Below are 20,952 nucleotides of genomic sequence, written 5' to 3' on the forward strand. Positions count from 1 at the left end.
AGAGAGAGAGAGAGGGTGGAGGGAGGAAGTATGGTGAGGAAGGGAAGTAGACAGTGAGAGGGAGGGAGGCAGTGAGGGAGGCAGCATTGCTGCGAGAGGCCAGTAAAGAGGTGTAGTGTGTGAGCCCTGGTGTCCCCGGCCGTCAACACACTCTTCCTTTTCAAGCGGTTTAGGGTTAGGAGTGAGGAGAACCCGAGGGGGGGGGGGGGCTCGCACACCAGCCAGCCCCCCCCCCCTAGGAAGGAGGAGAGGGTTAGGGGGGGGGAAGGGGGATGAAGACTGGGGGATGGTGAGGTATAGGGAGGGAGGGATGGAGGGACACCCTCCCTCCCTCCCTCTGTTCTTCGTCTAACTCTGGACAAATTTCTCGTGTGTGTGTGTCTGTGTCTGTGTGTGTCTGTGTGTGTGTGTGTGTGTGTGTGTGTGTGAGCGAGAGAGAGAGAGAGAGAGAGCTCTGAATTATTTATCATCAGTTGGATTACATTTTTACTTCAGTTGGATTAGTTATATTTAGTTACATCTGGGGACGGAGTTGTGTTACATGGATGGATGTATATATATATATAAATTGCAGTGTGGCGCAGACGCGGCGTCTAGGACTCTGGTTCATTATCTGTCTGTGTCCCAGAATTTTCGCCGTGTGTGTCCATTTGTCTATTTCTGTCTGTCTGTCCGTCTTTGTATGTGTGTGTGTGTGTGTGTGTGTGTGTGTGTGTGTGTGTGTGTGTGTGTGTGTGTGTCTTTTTCTGTGTGTGTGTGTGTGTGTCTTTTTCTGTGTGTGTGTGTGTGTGTGTGTGTGTGTGTGTGTCCGTCTGTCTCTGTCTGAGTGTCCATCTGTCTCTGTTTTTCTGTCTGTTTGTGTCTGTCTTTTTCTGTCCGTCTGTGTGTCTGTCTGTCTTATTCTGTCTGTCCGTCTGTACGTCGTTGTGAATCTGACCCCGGAAGCCAGAGGGTGTCACGGGCGGCAGCAGCTGCCACTGTTGGCAGTGGCAACACTGTTGGCAGGGTAGGAGGTTACTCTGTTGTTGTTGTTGTTGTTGTCAGGAAGAACACCCACCTGGGACGGGTGGCAGGTCAGCCACCGTCAGCCCTGTCCGTGTAGTGATGATGTGGGGGGGAGGATGGCTCAGCTGATGGACCATTGTCAATCGTGGGGAGTGGGGGTGGGGTGGAGTGGGGGTGGAGTGGGGGAGGGAGGGTGGAGTTGGGGAGGGAGGGGGTGGAGTGGGGTGGGATGGAGTGGGGTGGGGGTGGCGTGGAGTGGGGTGGGGTGGAGTGGGGTGGGGTGGAGTGGGGTGGGGTGGAGTGGGGGTGGGGTGGGGGTGGAGTGGGGGAGGGAGGGGGTGGAGATGTAACGAGCCATTCCCATTCCCTTACCCCACCCCTCCCTCCCTCCCTCCCTCCCTCCCTCCCTCCTTCCCTCCCCCCTCTCCTGGACGCGCCTGTGGGGGTTTTAATTCCCTCCTTGTTGATGATTGGATGGCCGTGTGGGATGGCCTTGTCCCGACCATTCTTACCACCTGAATGGTTGGAGGGGGGACACACACACACACACACACACACACACACACACACACACACACGGATGTCCCCCCCCCCCTTCCACCTCCTGGCGGAGGCCACCATATGGCCGAGGGGCACGTGTCTATCTGGGGAGAGGGGGGATGGGGGGGGGCATTGTCTGGGACTCGCATCCCAAGCCTGGGATTTCGTGGAGGATGGGGTCCTAGGGACTCTCCTCCCAAGCCTGGATTGTGTTTGGGACATGCTCCCTGAGTCACCCAGGCATGGTTGTTATAGCTATAGATGCTTCTATAACCTTCCATGGGTTAGGTTAGGTTAGGTTCTATAACCTTCCATGGTTTAGATATAGATGGTTCTATAACCTTCCATGGTTTAGATATAGATGGTTCTATAACCATCCATGGTTTAGATATAGATGCTTCTATAACCTTCCATGGTTTAGATATAGATGCTTCTATAACCTTCCATGGTTTAGATATAGATGCTTCTATAACCTTCCATGGGTTAGGTTAGGTTAGGTTCTATAACCTTCCATGGTTTAGATATAGATGGTTCTATAACCTTCCATGGTTTAGATATAGATGGTTCTATAACCATCCATGGTTTAGATATAGATGCTTCTATAACCTTCCATGGTTTAGATATAGATGGTTCTATAACCTTCCATGGGTTAGGTTAGGTTAGGTTCTATAACCTTCCATGGTTTAGATATAGGTGCTTCTATAACCTTCCATGGGTTAGGTTAGGTTAGGTTCTATAACCTTCCATGGTTTAGATATAGATGGTTCTATAACCTTCCATGGTTTAGATATAGATGGTTCTATAACCATCCATGGTTTAGATATAGATGCTTCTATAACCTTCCATGGTTTAGATATAGATGCTTCTATAACCTTCCATGGCTGAGGTAGTAGTTGTAAAGTGGACGTATGGTGACGGATGGTTGTGGATGTAGTGGATGGATGGATGGTTCCTCTGAGGTGGGATAGGAGCAGCTTCCCCCCCTCCCCCGCAGCGGTCATCATTTATTATCCACCGTAAATTATTATTGAATAAAAATAATAATAATAATAATAATAATAATAATAATAATAATAATAATGATAATAATAATAATTATTGTTATTAAGGAGAAATTAAAATCCGTCATAAATACGCGTCCCACAGTGAGGAGGAGGGTGAGGAGGAGGAGGAGGGTGAGGAGGAGGAGGAGGAGGAGGAGGGTGAGGAGGAGGGTGAGGAGGAGGAGGAGGGTGAGGGGTAGTATTCATGCCTCCGTTATTTATCAAACTGTTCAAATGGAAATGTTAATTTTTTTTTTGGTTGTAAATTTATGAATCGTGTCCAATGACCATTTTTTTTTCTCTCATTTTTTAATAACCAAAAAAAAATTATAATTTAAACGTCAGGTAAAATATTCCCAGGCTTTATCTCCTGTGCTGACGTTTGTGCCTCGGTCAGCTTAGGCTTTAAGCCAGCTTTAGCGTGGACGGAGGAAGCTCATGCGTTGGATGTGCCCTACATACGTGTGGGGGGGGTTCGTATGTTTCCTTACCATGGTGTTTGTACGAGTGTAGGTCTGTTGAACTGTGGTTAGGTCCTGTGTGTGTGTGTGTGTGTGTGTGTGTGTGTGTGTGTTCCCGTTTAAAATAGGTGATTCTCTCTCTCTCTCTCTCTCTCTCTCTCTCTCTCTCTCTCTCTCTCTCTCTCTCTCTCTCTCTCTCTCTCTCTTCCCATACTTCATCAGCCGTTTCCTGCGTCAGGGAGGTAGCGCTAGGAAAACAAAAACGAAGAAAGGCCACCGCATTCGTTCACACTCAGTCTCTAGCTTTCATGTGTAATGCACCGAAACCACAGCTCCCTATCCACATCCAGGCACGTCGACCCCGGTATACCACATCGTTCCAATTCACTCTATTCCTTGCACGCCTCTCACCCTCCTGCATGTTCAGGCCCCGATCGCTCAAAATCTTTTTCACTCCATCCTTCCACCACCAATTTGGTCTCCCTCTTCTCGTTCCCTCCACCTCCGACACATATATCCTCTTGGTCAATCTTTCCTCACTCATTGTCTCCATGTGAACAAACCATTTCAACACACACACACACACACACACACACACACACACACACACACACACACACACACACACGAATTACCATTTTCATGTTCGTAAGAGACGTTTCGTGATGATGATGATGACGATGATGATGACAATGACGATGATGATAATGATGATGATGGTAATGATAATGATGATAATGATGATGTCATGTTGCAGCTGAACGCGGACGGGTACGGGTCGCACACGTCCCCGACCCACCGTGTGGAGAGTTACTACACGGGCACGCTGGAGTCCCGCCGGGGGCTGCTGGAGTACTACCCCAAGAATGCCAAGTGAGTACCTCCCTCCTGGCTCATGTGCACGACCCTCATCCTCCCTCCCTCCTGGCTCATGAGTTCGACCTCAACCTCCCTCCCTCCTGGCTCATGTGTTCGACCTCAACATCTCTCTCTCTCTCTCTCTCTCTCTCTCTCTCTCTCTCTCTCTCTCTCTCTCTCTCTCTCTCTCCTCCCTACCCTAGGACCTGTGCCCTGCCCTGACGACCATGTGTAGGGCCTGTCCTTCATACCCCAGGACCTGTGCCCTCTGCCCTGACGACCATATGTAGGGCCTATCCCTCTTACCCTAAGGTCTGTACACTCTGCCCTGACGTCCATTGCCGGGCACCTCCTCCCTTCCTCCCCCTTACCCAGCCTGGGGCCTCTCCCTTGCTGTGTCTCGTGTCATGTGTCGAGGTGCTCTCTCTCTCTCTCTCTCTCTCTCTCTCTCTCTCTCTCTCTCTCTCTCTCTCTCTCTCTCTTGTCCTCCTCCCTACCCTTCCTATGTGTGATCCCTAGGGCCTGTGCGACCAGCTGTCTTGAATGGTACTTAGGGCGCCTCTCTCTCTATCCAGATGGGTAGGGTCTCTGCTCGGCGATACATAGGGCCTCTCCAACACTCCTCTCTCACTGATACCAAGGGCTTCTCCACCTACCTACCCAGTGGATAATACCAAGGGCTTCTATACCATGTCCCTTATCGCTGCCAAGGGCCTCTACACCCAGCCTTCCAGTGGATACCCAGAGCAGGTCAACACCGCCTCGACCGGCCGGCCACCTCACCACCACGACCAGCTGTGTCTACCAGGGATAGTTGACACGGTCCTCCACTGCTTTGTTGTGCCCAGCGGTACACATGGCCCTCCCCCCCGCCGGCACCCTGCTGACGTACCGTGCACCGTGTGGTACCTGCAGAAAAGGGTTAACTTTTCTTTTTAGTCTCCTTGCCAACGACAGCGTTGTCACTGTAAGGGTGGCTGGAAGTGTGAGGGCTGATGCGTGTGGCGTGATGCAGTGTGAGGGATGAGGTAGTAGTGTGTAGTGTTAGGGAGGGACGTGTAGGTGTGAAGGAGGGAGTGTGTAGAGTTAACAAGGGAACGTGTTGGTGTGAAGGAGGGAGTGTGTAGTATGAAGATGTGATGTGCGAGGGAGGGAGTATGTGTTGTGAGGGATGGAGCGTGCAGTGTGAGGGCAGGAATGTGCAGTATGAGGAAGGGAGCGTTTAGTATGAGGGTGAGACTGTGTATGAGGGAGCATATGTAAAATATGAGGGATGGAGAGCTTGTGGTGTGAGTGAAGAGACGTGCAGTATAAGGAAGGGAGTATATGTAATGTGATGGAGGGAGCGTGTAGCATAAGGGAGTGTACGGTGCGAGGGAGGGAGCTGAACAGCCCGGTCTAGTATGAGGGAGGGAGGGAGGGGCCGGTCCAGCCAGCCCTACCACACTCCACCTGCTCTCCCTAGCCCTAGCCTGGGGTTAAAGCTGCCGTGGGCACGCCGCCCGCCTCCCCTGCTCCATTCCCGAATAATAGGCTCCTACACTGCGCTGTAATTGGTTGCTTCACTGCTGAATAATAGGGCTCGTGAACTCTTATAATTGGTCGCTTCACTGAAGAATAATAGACTGCCGAACAGTGCAGTAATTGGTTCGGCCACCGTTGAATAATAGGCTCGTATACTGCGCTGTAATTTGTTATTTCACTGCTGAATGATGGACTTGTGACCCCCTCATAATAGGTTGCATCACTACTGAAGCTTTTAAACAACGCTGTAATTGGTCAGGCCAACGCTGAATAATAAATAGGCTCCTGTACTGCGCTGTAATTGGTCAGGCCAACGCTGAATAATAAATAGGCTCCTGCACTGCGCTGTAATTGGTTGGGCCTTTGTGAATAATAGGCTCCTTCACCGAACTGTCTCTGGTCCATTGAAGGCTCTGTACAGTGCACTGACGTTGGTCTGCTGGTGCATGAGTGTTAAGCCCTGCAGTGCATCGCATTTTGGCTCACTGCCTAGTGAAAGGTTCGAACCCTTCACTGCGCTAATTGGCTTCCTGCTTAATGATAGACAACTGCACTTTACTGTAGTCTGCTCACTGCTGTATAATAGGCTCCTGTAATGCACTGTTTTCTGTTGAATGATAGGCTCTTGCCGTATGCTGTAATTGGCACATTGTAGAATAATAATAGGCTCCTGCACTGCAATACAATTGGTTCCCTTTCTGAAGAAGGCTTCTAAATTGAACTTCATCTGGTTCACTGCTGAATTGGAATCTTCACTGCACACGTAATTGGTCAGTGCTGATAAATAGGCTCTTTCACTGCTGTGTAATTGGTGATAATTGGTGTTTGCTCGGACTTTTGGCTCCCGTACTGCGGTCGACGCTTAAAAAAGCAACTTACCTGAAATTGATGAAGGAACCTGACGTCCATTGTCGAAGGCCAAGATAACAACAACGACTTTGATCGCCAGCAGACGAGAGACGGGTGCTCTGGTTGGCCAGTCTTACTCGACCAATCGGCGGCCGTTTCACATCCCTGTTGCACGAGGGGGAGTATTCTGCGCGAGCCTGGGGTGTTCTGCGCCCCGTGATTGGCTGTGATTAGACGAATCAGCCGGCGTGTTACAATATCCGCGTTGCCGCCGCTTTTTCATGATCCAATCAGGCGCTGTTATATATGTGGCTCGGGAGACAAATATGATAAATAGTACACAGACGTTCACTCTCACTCCGACTTCAAATAGCAGCTTCGTAGGACATGAAATAGCAGCTCCCGAAGCCCTCTCAGCCTCAAAATGCCGCCTTGTCTGAAGGGCGTTAGTAGAAAAGACAATAAATTGTTTATTTTCTGTATTTTATTTTATTTTTTATTATTTTTCAACTGAATTGTTATGCGTTACGTTTTTATGGCATTTTATTTTTTTTTTTATCAAAAGTTTGACTCCGTGATGATAATAGTTTTATATTTTCTCGAGTTATACGAATATTGGAAACGATTGGCATCTGGGAGGTAATTAAGAAGTGTGTGGGTTTAATTGCGTGTATGATATACCTGTTCATGACGGAAATTGACATGACACTTTCCATTCATTTAGAAAATTGCCTTGGGGGAAAAATTATATATATATATATATATATATATATATATATATATATATATATATATATATATATATATGGAGTGTAAAAGATTTTGGGCGGTCGGGGCCTGAACATACAGGAGAGTGAAAGGCGTGCAAGGAATAGAGTGAATTGGAAGGCTGTGGTATATCGGGGTCGACGTGCTGTCAGTGGATTGAATTAGGGCATGTGAAGCGTCTGGGTTAAACCATGGAAAGTTTTGTGGAGCCTGGATGTGGAAAGGGAGTTGTGGTTTCGGTGCATTAAACATGACAGCTAGAGACTGAATGTGAACGAATGTGGCCTTTGTTGTCTTTTCCTAGCGCTCCCGCGCGTGGGGGGAAGGGGGGGGTGCCATTTCATGTGTGGCGGGGTGGCAGCGGGAATGGATAAAGACAGCATGTATGAATATGTACATGTGTATAAATGTATGTGTCTGTGTATGTATACGTTGAAATGTATGGGTATGTATATATGTGTGTGAGGGCGTTCATGTATGTGTATGTGGTTGGGTTGGGCCATTCTTCTGTTTCCTTGCGCTATCTCGCTAACGCGGGAGACAGCGACAAAGTATAATAATAATGATATATATATATATATATATATATATATATATATATATATATATATATATATATATATATATATATATAAGTAATGTATTTTATTGTCATTGGTGAAATATTATACATATCGTAGATGTTAAAGTAGAAGAGTAATACATATGAGAAACAAGGAGACATGTAGAACATCATCCACTTGTCTTGCAAGGCCTAACGAGTAGACAAAGTGGTTGCCTGGGCTGAAGTACCCGAGGATAAGTCGTAAAGCCTCGCGAGATCCGAAGCTTAAGGAGTCTTCCGCTGGGGGAGGAGGTGGCTGGTGGTGGGGTCTCCTGCTGGAGGAGGAGAGATATGGCTGTTGGCGTGCCCTACTTGGGGTGGGGAGGAGGAGGAGGAGGAGGAGGAGGTGGCTGGTGGTGGTGGCGCGTCCTAGCTACCTGCCTCCATTGTACTTGACCCTCAGGTCTTACTGATGGTGGTGTGTTGTGGTGGCGCGGCTCCTCCTGAGACACGGCTATATTGCCGGCCGTGGACGCCGCTCACCACATCGATGTGATATTGGGTTTTTTTCTTCTTTTTGTTTTTTTGGCGCAAGAAAAGCTTATTTCTCTCTCTCTCTCTCTCTCTCTCTCTCTCTCTCTCTCTCTCTCTCTCTCTCTCTCTCTCTCTCTCTCTCTCATCTACTCGTTGTGGGAGGTGGCGTTCAAGAGGACACAGAGTGCACGTAAGAGTGAGTGAGTTCCTCCCTCCCTCCCAGCACAGCCCAACGAGCGCCCGCAGTAATCTCAGTGATTGAAATTCACTTCGCAACCTGCCAGTGTATTTCACTTACTAGATTACCGAAGGCGTTGGGGGGTTGTGTTGTGGCGGGAGGACGCCCCCTCGGGCAGTAGTGTCTCCTGCCCTGCCAGGCTTTGAGGGAGTGAGTGGAAGAAGAAGTGGAAGAAGAAGAACTATGATTTAAGCATCGACAAAATGTGTGACGATAGAGTCTTTATAACGGGGAGGGAGTTATATGGCTTCAGGCCATGTCGCTCTGGGTTTATTGTGAAGACAATGCCAGTGACACACGCACACACACACACACACACACACACCGAGAGGACAACAATTCGTCCAGGAATGTGGAGGAAAATTCGCCGGGTTCCTGAGGGGTCGAAGTGGTTCACGTCCAGGTGGCGGGTTCATCTCGCTCTGGCAAGGTTAAGTTGCCCCCACGAGTCTCTCTCATACGTATAGAGAATATCTTCCATCACATGTTTACAGGCGTGTCCACCTATCCTCTGACGTGGGGTTTATTTATTCGCTTTTGTCCTTTTATGTCTAAAGATGTCGTATAAGACTCGGGTCTGCCCCCCCTCCTCCTCCCTCCCTGACGAATCCTTGGGCGCCACGGTGTTCGAAGCTGCGTGGAAGGGTTGGCAAGGGCATGGAAGGTGCGTGTAGGGGGGGGGGGTGGTTGGCGGTGCTGGACTCCTGCCAGAGGTGGATGAATGGTCAGGAGGAGGAGGAGGAGGTGGTGGTGGTTAGGGCCGATGAGGGAGGAGGGGGGGGGGGGACCAGCCGGAAGGACCAACACGGGATGATGTGGGGGGGGGGGGGAAGTGGGGGCAGGGTCTATAAAAGACCAGAGGAGGATTTAGAGTTGGGGGGATGAGGAAGTGTGCCGGCCGGCAAGGGTAGCGGTATAGGGAATTATATGTGGGGGAAGGAGGCCAAGTGAAGTGGGGTTGTGTGTGGGGTGGAGGCCAAGTGAAGTTGTGTGTAGGGGGGGGGGAGGCCAAATGAAGCGGGGTTGTGGGTGAGGGGGAGGAGGCCAAGTGAAGTGGGGGTTGTGTTTGTGGGTGGAGGCTGAATGAAGCGGGTCACCGGACGTGTCGAGACAAATGCTGCTGGGGTTAAGGAAGCCATCATCTGCAGGTGGGTCGTCCCGTGCTGGGGTGGGAGGATGTCATTATGAAGGTCTTCTTACTGGGGATTTTGTGTGTCATTACCTGTGCTGGGGTTAGGTTAGGTTAGGGTCCCCTACAGAGGGCGTTGTATGTGTGTCTGTACCGGATGGGGTGGTGTGGGCTAGTGTACCTGCTGGGGTGGTGTGTGGTTGTGTACCGGCTGGGGTGGTGTGGGGCTGATGTACCGGCTGGGGTGGTGTGGGGCTGGTGTACCTGCTGGGGTGGTGTGGGGCTGATGTACCGGCTGGGGTGGTGTGGGGCTGATGTACCGGCTGGGGTGGTGTGGGCTGGTGTACCTGCTGGGGTGGTGTGCGGTGGTGTACCTGCTGGGGTGGTGTGGGGCTGGTGTACCAGCTGGGGTGGTGTGGGGCTGGTGTACCAGCTGGGGTGGTGTGCGGTGGTGTACCTGCTGGGGTGGTGTGGGGCTGGTGTACCAGCTGGGGTGGTGTGGGGCTGGTGTACCAGCTGGGGTGGTGTGGGACTCGTGTACCTGCTGGGGTGGTGTGGGACTCGTGTACCTGCTGGGGTGGTGTGGGGCTGATGTGCCCCGACTGTGTGCTGGAAGTATACATGGGGCGGGGGTGTGAGGCAGTTGCTGCCGCTGGTCAGGGTCGGGGAGGGACCTGAATACTGTACACCTGTGCCTTTACATTCCTGTGTCCAGCCCGGGTGTACACGGCCGGGGAGCCTGTACACCTTCACTCACAACAACACAATAATACATACTCACTTTATGTGTACAATTTTCATGCTTGTATCTTTTTATAAGTGGTGGGAGGGAGGGAGTGTGTGTGTTAAGTACGTAATACGTCAGGGATGTTGTGTATAAGTGCACTACAGGTGTGGGTTAAGGTGAGGGAAAGTCGTTGTTAGAAGTGAACTAGTTATAGCTGGGTTGTTCGTGGGAGCGGAGGGTAATCCCTGGAAATGATTTTTGGAGGGGGATACCGTGCCGTGGGTGTGGGTCAGAGTAACTGGGTCAGGAAGCCATAGGGAGCAGAAATGCGCTAGATGTAGCGTTCGGGGACTTAATATCGCTAGATGAACGAACTAGAGACATAACCGGGTGGCCAGCGGTGTACCGTCCTGCTGGAGGTACACGGAGGAGCCGTTGTGGCACACGTCTCGTACCGTCGTCTTCCGACTCGCTGACAGACTGTCGGGGGGCGCGGGGCACCAGTTTGTATAGGGGTCGAGTCTTGATCATTAGGACGGACAGGTTGTGTCAGCAGGAGACTGATGCTGGAGCCAAGTGTCAGGACGGACAGACAGGCCACCTGCTGATACTGGCGATGACAAAGGAGTATAGAAAAAGAAGGAACGCGGGCCACAACGGGTCATTTCGAGGCTGTGTGCTGGGAGGAGACGACACTCAGCAACAGAGGAGAAATGTCTGGAGACTTTACTGAGGCGCACATGAACTAAATCGTGGACTTGATCCTAAATAACCGTTGTCTTTTCTTTTTCTTGATTTTAATCATGTCTTTGATATTGCTTTTAACAGCTGTTGTTACTGCCTCGTTCCGCGAAAATTCTGTGAAAGAAATAGCACAGTGGCTTTGCTTCATGAACCCATGAATCTGTATCTGTTGTTCCGGGTGAAGTGAGACAGACGTCACCTTCAGATTTGCTTCAGAGATCATGGATGTTGAAGCCTCTCATCATTTCGAGCTCCTGTATCGAATCCTATCATAAGCTTCTCTTTTTCTCTAAGCTAAATACTTCTCAGTCCAGAAATCATCTTGGTAACTCTGGTACACTCTGCATTTTCTCTTTTTAAGGACGGCGAACAAAATTGAACAGAGTGTTGAATGTGGAGACGCACAAGCGAGTTGTAACAAGGGAAGATTAGAAGATTAGAATTTTGCAGCTGAAGCCTTGGATATTGTTTGTTTGTTCTCATGCTTCTACATCCTTCATACTTAGCTTCAGGTCATTGCGTAAAGTTCTTTCCTCCTCAGCGTTTTGTAGATGAACATCATTCATCCTCTAGCATTTTGGCCAGTTTTTAAGACGTCACTTACGGATATTAGACTTCATGAGCCACTTTACAGAGCCAACTTCATCACTTTAAAGAGCCAACTCCATCACTTTACAGAACCAACTCCATCACTTTACAGAGCTAACTCCATCACTGTACAGTCACTTCGTAATTGCAATGTTGAATTTATGTTGTAGCTGTATATTCCAGCTTCATATCGTTTGCAGTGTTGATATCTGAGAGTATAAGCCATCACCACTACCACTGATGTAAATCTGAAAGAGGACTGGCACCAAAGAGTTATCCCTGTGGCACGCCACTTGTCACGTCCATCCATTCTGAGCCTTGACCGATCATCGCTCCTCTTTGTTTATGGCCAGTGAGACAATATTTCTAACCCCTTTCATACCACCCCAGCTACACCGTGTGACCTAACTTGTGCATATTACCATTGATGCCGAAGGACGGGAGTGCTGGAGGTCAGTGTGAGGAGGGACGGAGAGCTGTTGGATGGCTGCTGATACTGGCTGTAACGGGAGGGTTGGAGGAGATCAGTGTCGGGGAGGGACGGAGAGGCTGGCGGTTTGTGGCTGCTGACATAAAAGCTCACATGGGCTGGAGGCCATGATGGTCGTCTGCTCCGAGCTCGCCCGTAAACAAGAGGCGAAGGCAGTAGCCCCGTTTTCTGGGCCATCGAACTCTCTTTTCTTCCACCAGTTCTCCAACATCGCCACCATACCTTCCTCCCTCCTCCTCCTCCTCCTACCCAGATCTCCCCAGCCCTTCCTCTCACCGACCTCTTCCTCTCCTTGCCTCTCCCTGCCCGTGTTGCTAGTGGTGGTGGTGGTGGGCGAGCCTCTGTATTACGACTGTCCCGTCTCGTCCCTGTCCCCGCCCACCTCTTGTGTCGTACCACATGACCCGACGCTCACGACGACCCTCGACGGTACGACCACGACGGTACGACCCTTGAACACGACGCTACGCCTCTTGATCGTGCGACTGCACGTCTCCACACCGCGCGACGCTGCCCTCCGTTACTACTTCGAGTAGGACCTTGTATGTGTCTCTGTGTGTGGCGTCTCCTTGGCCATGTAGAGACACACAGCTCCGGAAGACGAGGGAGACGGGTCGGCGGCTCTGCTGGTGCGCCAAGGAACACCAGCTAGTCGCGATGATTCCTTCCAATTTGCATCATAATGAGGTAGCCTTATCAGGCTCGTGCCCCCCCCCCCCCCCCCCCCCCCCCCCCCCCCCCCCCCCCCCCCGGCCGCATGTATTAACATAATATCGGAGGTTTGAGCGTTTGCTTCAATCACATTCTGTCATGAGGTTTTGGGAAGGTGTGCGTGTGTGCACGCGCGCCCGAGAGAGAGAGAGAGAGAGAGAGAGAGAGAGAGAGAGTGAGAGAGAGAGAGAGAGAGAGAGAGAGAGAGAGAGAGAGACCCCCTCCTCCCACACGTTCTCTGCCGCCACCCATCCCAGATGTATGTCTTGTGTGTGTGTGTGTGTGTGTGTGTGTGTGTGTGTGCGCGCGCATCAACCATGACCTTATGACTGGCGAGGTGAGGGTGACGCGCGAGCACTGAACATCGTAATTATGGCGGACGGAACTTGCTAGTTAAGACGTGTTTACGGAATGCCCGTCGAGTGTGACGGTGTACAGGGTCAGCTGTGTACATCAGCAGTGTACGTGTGGTGAACATCGATGGAGGTCATGGGTGTACGGATCACCGCTGTACATGATCAGCACAGTACATCAGTGTACAAAGGTCAAGGCTCTGTACAACTTTCTCACTGTACATGTTCAATAAGGTCAACACTGTACAAGGTCATTGTTAGATAAGGTCACCGTAACTGCAGGAGGTGTTGCCATCATGAACCTCCTTGTGCATGACGATACGACCCTTGTGCATGATGGTACGACCCTTGCGCATGATGATGCGACCCTTGAGCGTAACGATACAGTCCTTAAGAACGAAGTTACGACCCTTGAGCACGACGATACGACCGTAAGGTGTGGCGGACTGGATAGTTGAAAGGTCAGGTCACAGGCCAGGTCATCATGTCCATATGGTGGGGACCAGAAGGGCGCTGCTGGTTAACCTCTTCCACATGTATACATTTTCCTATCGCGAAAATAACCTCGAATATTAAACAGGTCAAACTACAAGTAATTTTCTATTGGAACTGTCTCCATCTGTCTAACTCAGGAACCTGCTTTACTGTCATCCAGCAGATGACCTCGTCATAGACCATTTGGTCATATGTTATCTGGCTTTCCCATATACTCCCCCTTTGCTGATAACTTTTGTTTTATAGACCATCAGGTCTCTTGTACTGTCCTCCAGCAGATAACTTCGTTATAAACCGTTAGGTTATGTGTTATCTGGGGTTTTTCCCCCATTTACTGTCCTGTAACATGTTAACTTCGTCATAGACCATCAGGTCTTCTGTACTGTCTCCTCCAGCAGGAGTGTCAGGTCTTGTGTTACCTGTCCTACCCACGTCCCTCCCATGTGCAGGGATGAGGCGTCAGATGTGCCGGTGTGTTGTCTCGAAGGGGAAGGTGCAGCACTCAGGGAAATTAGCCTATTAACAGCGAAATCCTACACACACACACACACACACACACACACACACACAAACACACACACACACACCCACCCATTCACCCACCCACCCACACAGACTTGCGCGTGCGCGTCCCGGAACCCGTAATGTATCGTACACAAGATGCTCGACCAGGACAGGATCTGGGACATAAATCCAGTGGCCCTGCTACCCATGTTTATCCTGCACTGGCTCACCTGCTGAGCTCTGCCATTTTTCAGACGTCTTTACCCGGGCGTAATTTGCATCGGGTGTGGGTGGGGCGGAGTTTGAGAGTGAGGAAAGGCTTGGTAAATTGCGAGAATACATTTTGTTTTTTGTTTTTTTCTGTACGCATACGACAAAGTCCTTTTTTTTTGTCTTGCAAACGATGCATACAAGAGCCTCCTTTTGTCTTGCACTCTTGCAACACTGCCAAGTAAGTCTTCACTGTATTCCTACGTGTTTTTTTTTGTGTGTGTTCGTATATTTGTGTTGCGTCCACGATCTGTTGAGATTTGGCGCATCATCAGGAGCCGTCAACGTCGTACCGCTGGCAGGAGTTAAGAAATGTTTCGCGACGCCTTGTGATTGTAAGTGTTACATTGGCCTCGAGGGAACCTGATTTCTCGACTGGCCGCACGCCAAGACCTTGCCCTAGGATACTCCCGGTGAGCCAAGTGGCTGGAGAGGGCATCGGGTCTCCTCCTGACGGTGACGTAAGCGGGTAAGAGCTTGGCGCGTTCGCGCGGGTGTCCATGTGTGTGTATGTAGGTCATGGACTCGCGGCATCGTGAGTGATCGTACCGTAGCGTTCTGTCGCTCTCAGGTCATAGAAGGGCGTCGCTGACACGCTCTTGTGGGATATAACGGAGGCTAGCTAAGGCTCCTTTCGAGCAGGACTCCATTTATTTGCCATCACAGTTCGTCTACGGCGGAGTATCTGGCCTCCAATCTCGTGTAACATTGTCCACTCGGGACAGATCCGGTGACATTAGGCAACTGTGTCATGACGCGCGTCGTTACATTTTTTTTTTCCACGAGCAGTAGTCACTCCCATGAACCTCTCCTTCTCGAATTAAAATCTTGTATTGATTTTTTTTCTCTCTCTCTCTCTCTTTCAGTATTTTCTGGCAAGATGACAGATTCATTATTGCACGTAGAGAGAGAGAGAGAGAGAGAGAGAGAGAGAGAGAGAGAGAGAGAGAGAGAGAGAGAGAGAGAGAGTCTCAGGTGGTTGGTTGGTCTATGGGCGAGTCCATTCGCGAACTTCGTGGGCGACAGATAGGGGCCCTCTTCGGGGGGGGGGGGGGGGGGGGGAAATTGACTTCATGGAAATATTGTTGAATCATTGTGCAAGTGGACAACCCTCAGCGGCCATTCTCCGCAGATATCTGCTGATTGACTGACGTACGTACGTGTGTGTGTGTGTGTCCACCAACACGTTTCTTCAATAGCATGTTTTGTTTTTCTTATTTTTGGAGAAAATATTCTCTCTCTCTCTCTCTCTCTCTCTCTCTCTCTCTCTCTCTCTCTCTCTCTCTCTCTCTCTCTCTCTCATCGGCGCCGCTTATTAGAAGGCGAGTTGTCTCCCCCCCCCCCCCCATGCTCCTCGCCCACCTCCTTGAGGCACATCTAATATTTTGCCTCACAATGGACGTCACGTGATCCAGCAGCATTGTTCTACCCCCCCCCCCCCCGGGGCACGTCAAGAGCCCTGGGGGGAGGGGGGGCAAATGCCTCAAGAGAGCCTCCATCGCTTGGGGTTGGGGGGGGAGGGGGGGTGGTGGAGGCATATTATATACATAAGGCCGGAAGTCCCCTGCATCTATCAGCGGCACGTCGGCCTCTCGCCCCACCCGGTCCACCTTGGAATGTAAACAGTGAAATACTTTGTGTTTTGTATCCCAAAAGAATATATGATGATGGGACAATATGGTCTCGCAGTGGGGACCTCTTGTCTTTATCTGGGACCGTAACCTTCAAAAGGAAACTAGAACGGTCCTGTGCTGTTTTTGTGTTCCGTTTGTGCCTTAGATTGATAGAATGTTCAGTTGTTAGCTCTTTGTGTTTTGTAAACGACAGTCGTGTATACTGGATACATATATTGAAGAAGGGACGCATTCACTCGCATCCTTTCTCTTATCTTGTCTTGTACAATGCACGAAGCCACAACACCCTATCCACCACATCCAGGACCTCACAGACCTTTCCATGTTTTACCGCGGACGCGGCGGCACATGCCCTGGTTCAGTCAAGTCATAGCTAGTCGACCCCATTATACCATTTCTTTCCATTTCACTGTATCCCGTGCACGTTTGTCACCCTCCTGCATGTTCAGGTCCTAGTCACGTGAAATTTTTTTTTCACTTCATCTTTCCATCTCCAATTTGGTCTCTTCCATATCCTCGTTCCCTCCACTGCTGACACATATATCCCTTTGGTCAACCTTTCCTCACTCATTCTATCCATATGTCCAAAGCATTTCAGCACATATAGGTAGCGTTAAGCGCAGAGGACTGAGCCTGAGAGGGAATATCCTCACTTGGCCCCCTTCTCTGTTCATTATTTTGAAAATTAAAAACGGGAGGGGAGGATTTTCAGCCCCCCCCCCCCCATCCTCTTTTAGTAGCCTTTTACGACTCGCAGGGAATACGTAGGAAGTATTCTCTCTCTCTCTCTCTCTCTCTCTCTCTCTCTCTCTCTCTCTCTCTCTCTCTCTCTCTCTCTCTCTCTCTGTATATATATATATATATATATATATATATATATATATATATATACACACACATACTAAATTTAGGAAAGAGACTTATTTTTAGTAGCATTAATCATAGAAACATTAATAGGTTAGGAAGCATAGTGTAACATGATTACTCCCCATTGACACTCGACATGAAATTTGCATTGACGAACAATATATTTAGCTTTAGACACAGCACTGACGACGGATGGCGACACGTAGCGACGACGAGGGGTTTGTTTTGATTTGATCGGACGTAGACGTGGGTCGCATAAGTAATAGTTATTATCTCTCGTAATGCACACGTGTGTGTGTGTGTGTGTGACCCAGTAATGATGATGGTATTCAATGCATTGGTCACGTGGGGGGATGATCCGACGGAGGAATTAATGGACTTGATGGGGTAAGTAACCTGGGAGGGTCGAGCGTTAAGGTGATTAAAAAAGAGGCGTCGTGAGGGGAATGCCTTACCCCAGCTGGAGGAATAGTGCCATGGTGGATTGATAGCCGAGGGGGTTGTGAGCGGGGAGGGGGGTTGCTGCGTGAGGGAGGAGACACCCCACACACACACACACACACACACACACGGGGTGTTGTCCTTGAGGGGAAGTTGGTTGGTGAGAGAGAGAGAGAGAGAGAGAGAGAGAGAGAGAGAGAGAGAGAGAGAGAGAGAGAATATGAGTGACACAGTGAGTGTGAGGTTGTGGGCTTTGGTTGGAGTGAGGCGGGTTGCACGCGTGTGAGCCTCCCTACCTCCCTCCATCCCTTCCTCACAGCTTTTGTAATATAGTTTCAACACGTTGTGAGGTGGGCTTCATCCTTCAGGGCGCTGGAGGAGAGGAGGCGTAGGAGGAGGAGGAGGGTCTGGTGGGGGGCGGCGACAGGGGCACTGTACTCACACAGAGAGACGCCCCTACCCTACACCTAGCAAAGGTCAGGCAGCAGCAGGGGACGAGCGAGCCCGACGTGTATCAATATGTTCTGATAACTTTGCCGGTCGAGGAGGGGGTGCGTCTTGCCCCGCCCTCCCTCCCTTGAATATTGCCGACGGTCGGCGGTGTGTTGTGCGTAGTAGGTACCTCTCTCTCTCTCTCTTTCTCTCTCTCTCTCTCTCTCTCTCTCTCTCTCTCTCTCTCTCTCACAAAAACACCCCCACCCCCCTTTCTCTCTCGCCCCTTTTTTCTCAGCGTCCGAGCTATACCGACGGAGAGTGGGTGTCTCTCCCCTCGGATCTCAAGACTATACAGGTGGGTGGTGGTGGTCAGGTCTGCCCCAGGCCACAGTCTCTTCCTCTTACACATGTGGCGGAGAGAGAGAAAAAAAAATTAACACAAAGAAAACGGGAGATGAGAAAGGGAAGAAGAAAACAGTGTGTCATCGATGAGGGCCGGGTGTGTATGTACCACCTGCCTAGGGACCTGCAAGTGGTGTCTGTCCCACCTGCGTAGGGACCTGCAGGTGGTGTCTGTCCCACCTGCCTAGGGACCTGCAGGTGGTGAGAGCCGTCATGGATCGCCTGCAATAGACATGTGTCGGGAACCTGTTCACTGTGGCTGCTCCGCTGGGGGGCCGTAGTGGGCGGTATCGTGGGGTGTGCGTGTCGCGGCCTCGCACAGCTTGCTTCGCCAGAGTGAGGGAGGGAGGGAGGGAGGGAGCAGAGGGGGTGTGGAGGAGAAGGAGGAAGGGGTGTGGGTTGGGTTTGGTTGGGTGGGGGGGTGGTCTATCTTTGTGCCAGTCCCAGCTGTGGATGTGGAAACCAGCTTCCAAAATCGATGTAAGGTATACGTAAGGGTCTCTCTCTCTCTCTCTCTCTCTCTCTCTCTCTCTCTCTCTCTCTCTCTCTCTCTCTCTCTCTCTCTCTCTCTCTCTCTCACACACACACACACACTGCTCATATACGTAATATTTTTTTTTTTGTATTTATTTATTTGTAACTTCAAGGACCTTTCTGAAGGCTGCGCTACTCCCAGTAGCGGGGTGATGTGAACACCTTGGAAGTGAGCAGTTCTTTGGGCGAGACTATATTCCCAGTGACTTTTCGCTTGTAATTTAAACCAGAGTAGCTGGAGTCCGGTAACACAGTGTTATTATTATTATTATCATTATTATTACTATTATTATTGTTATTATTATTATTATTATTATTATCATTATTATTATTATTATTACTACTACTACTACTACAACTACAACTACTACTACTGCTACTCCTATTATTATCACTACTACTATTACCACTACTACTACTGCTGCTACTAATATTATTACTACTACTGGTACTAATATTGTTATTATTATTACTACTACTATTACTACTACTACTGCTGCTGCTGCTACTACTACTACTACTACTACTACTACTACTACTACTACTACTACTACTACTACTACTACTACTACTACTACTACTACTACTACTATTACTACTGCTACTAGTGCTACTAATATTATTATTATTACTACTACTGCTACCACTACGACTGCTACTGCTACTACTACTACTACTACAACTACTTCTACTACTACTATTACTACTACTACTACTACTATTACTACTGCTACTACTGCTGCTATTATTATTATTATAATTATTATTATTATTATTATTATTATTATTATTATTATTATTATTTTAATTATTATTATTATTATTATTATTATTATTATTATTATTATTATTACTGGGGGTGGGGGAGGGGGTCGTGTGGGGGGGGTATGGCAGGTGGCGCCACCGTACCGCCTGCAGAGAGCAGACTTGGCTGACGTGCGTGGCTGGCTCCCTCCCTCGCCTCGCCTCGTGTTGTGTGGAGGAAGGCGGGAGGGTGTGTGGACAGGCCGGGTCACCCCTGTGTGTCAACACTGGCCGTACACTCCTAGTGTTCCCGTTTTCCCTCTGTGTGCCACCACCACTTAATGTCCTCCCTCTCCCCGCCCCCCGTATACCACCGCCCTGATTAACTTTATTAAATAACACCTTTGACCTCGACGCACACTGGTGGACACTGAGCATTGGCCAAAGGAGATGAGAGTAAGACCTGATAGGGTTGTGTGTGTGTGTGTGTGTGTGTGTGTCAGGTTGCAGGTAGGGTGTGTTTCCATAACAGAAAACGTAATGATATTCTGATGACGTTTTGAACCCATGATGAAGGTAATCTACGGTGATGACATTACATGTGAGTACACAGTTACATTACATATGAGTACCCAGTTACATTGGTCCGGGCTGGGGGCTGGCGCCCACGACGGAGGGTCGTGAGCTGGGGGTGATGATGGGGGGTCGTGATTGATCTGGTGATTAATATACAGGATTAAACTTTCAACAAACTCAGCTCATCGAAATGTTTGAGAATAGGAAGAGCCCCTTGTGGCGCGACGCTGTACGACCCTTGAGTACGGTGGTGTACGACGCTGTACGACCCTTGAGTACGGTGGTGTACGACGCTGTACGACCCTTGATACGCGACGCTGTACGACCCTTGAGCATGGTGGTGTACGACCCTTGAGGCGCGCCGCTGTACGACCCTTGAGCACGGTGGTGTACGACCCTTGAGGCGCGACGCTGTACGACCCTTGAGTACGGTGGTGTACGATCCATGACGTACGACGGTATAGGACCCCCCCCCCTGGTACGATGACGTCACAGTTCACTTGACCCTTGAAAAAGAGAGAGAGAGTGGGGATGGAGGGGGAGGAGTGGGTGTCAGGTCAAAGGTCGTGCTCTCAAAGCCCAAGGATCAGTCTTGGTCAGGGCGGGTTCAGCGGCGTGCGTGACGCGGTGCATGACGCACCACGCACCAGCTCATGACCTGCCGCAAGGGGGGGGGGGGGTGGCAACAGCAGGTGGGGTGAGGGGGGGTTGCGCCCAGGTAGGGGGGGGGGGGAAGAGGTAGGGTAGTAACGTGCATTCGACCAGTTGGTCGATCAGGTCGAAGGAGGTGTGGTAGCTTTCAGCGGAAGTAGGTAGGCTTCAGTTGACTGCGTCTTCAGCAGGGTTAGGTTGCTTCAGCTGACATGGACTTCAGTAGAGGTAGGCTTCGGCTGTCTGAGGCTTCAGCAGAGGTAGGCTTCGGCTTATTAAGGCTTCAGTACAGG

General features: G+C 50.1%; 1 protein-coding gene across 13 annotated transcripts in view; it reads left to right on the top strand.

Annotated features, from left to right (window-relative positions):
• The window catches only part of OtopLa (Otopetrin-like a), a 620,636-nt gene that overhangs the window by 357,707 nt on the left and 241,977 nt on the right, over positions 1–20,952 (top strand). For all 13 annotated transcript variants that reach the window (XM_071671811.1, XM_071671822.1, XM_071671813.1 and 10 more), the window contains exon 4: positions 3,807–3,922. In XM_071671811.1, the coding sequence (XP_071527912.1) occupies positions 3,807–3,922 (116 nt within the window). The remainder of the gene's footprint in view (positions 1–3,806; positions 3,923–20,952) is intronic.

The sequence above is a fragment of the Panulirus ornatus genome, chromosome 17, assembly GCF_036320965.1.
Source record: "Panulirus ornatus isolate Po-2019 chromosome 17, ASM3632096v1, whole genome shotgun sequence".
NCBI classification, from domain to species: domain Eukaryota; kingdom Metazoa; phylum Arthropoda; class Malacostraca; order Decapoda; family Palinuridae; genus Panulirus; species Panulirus ornatus.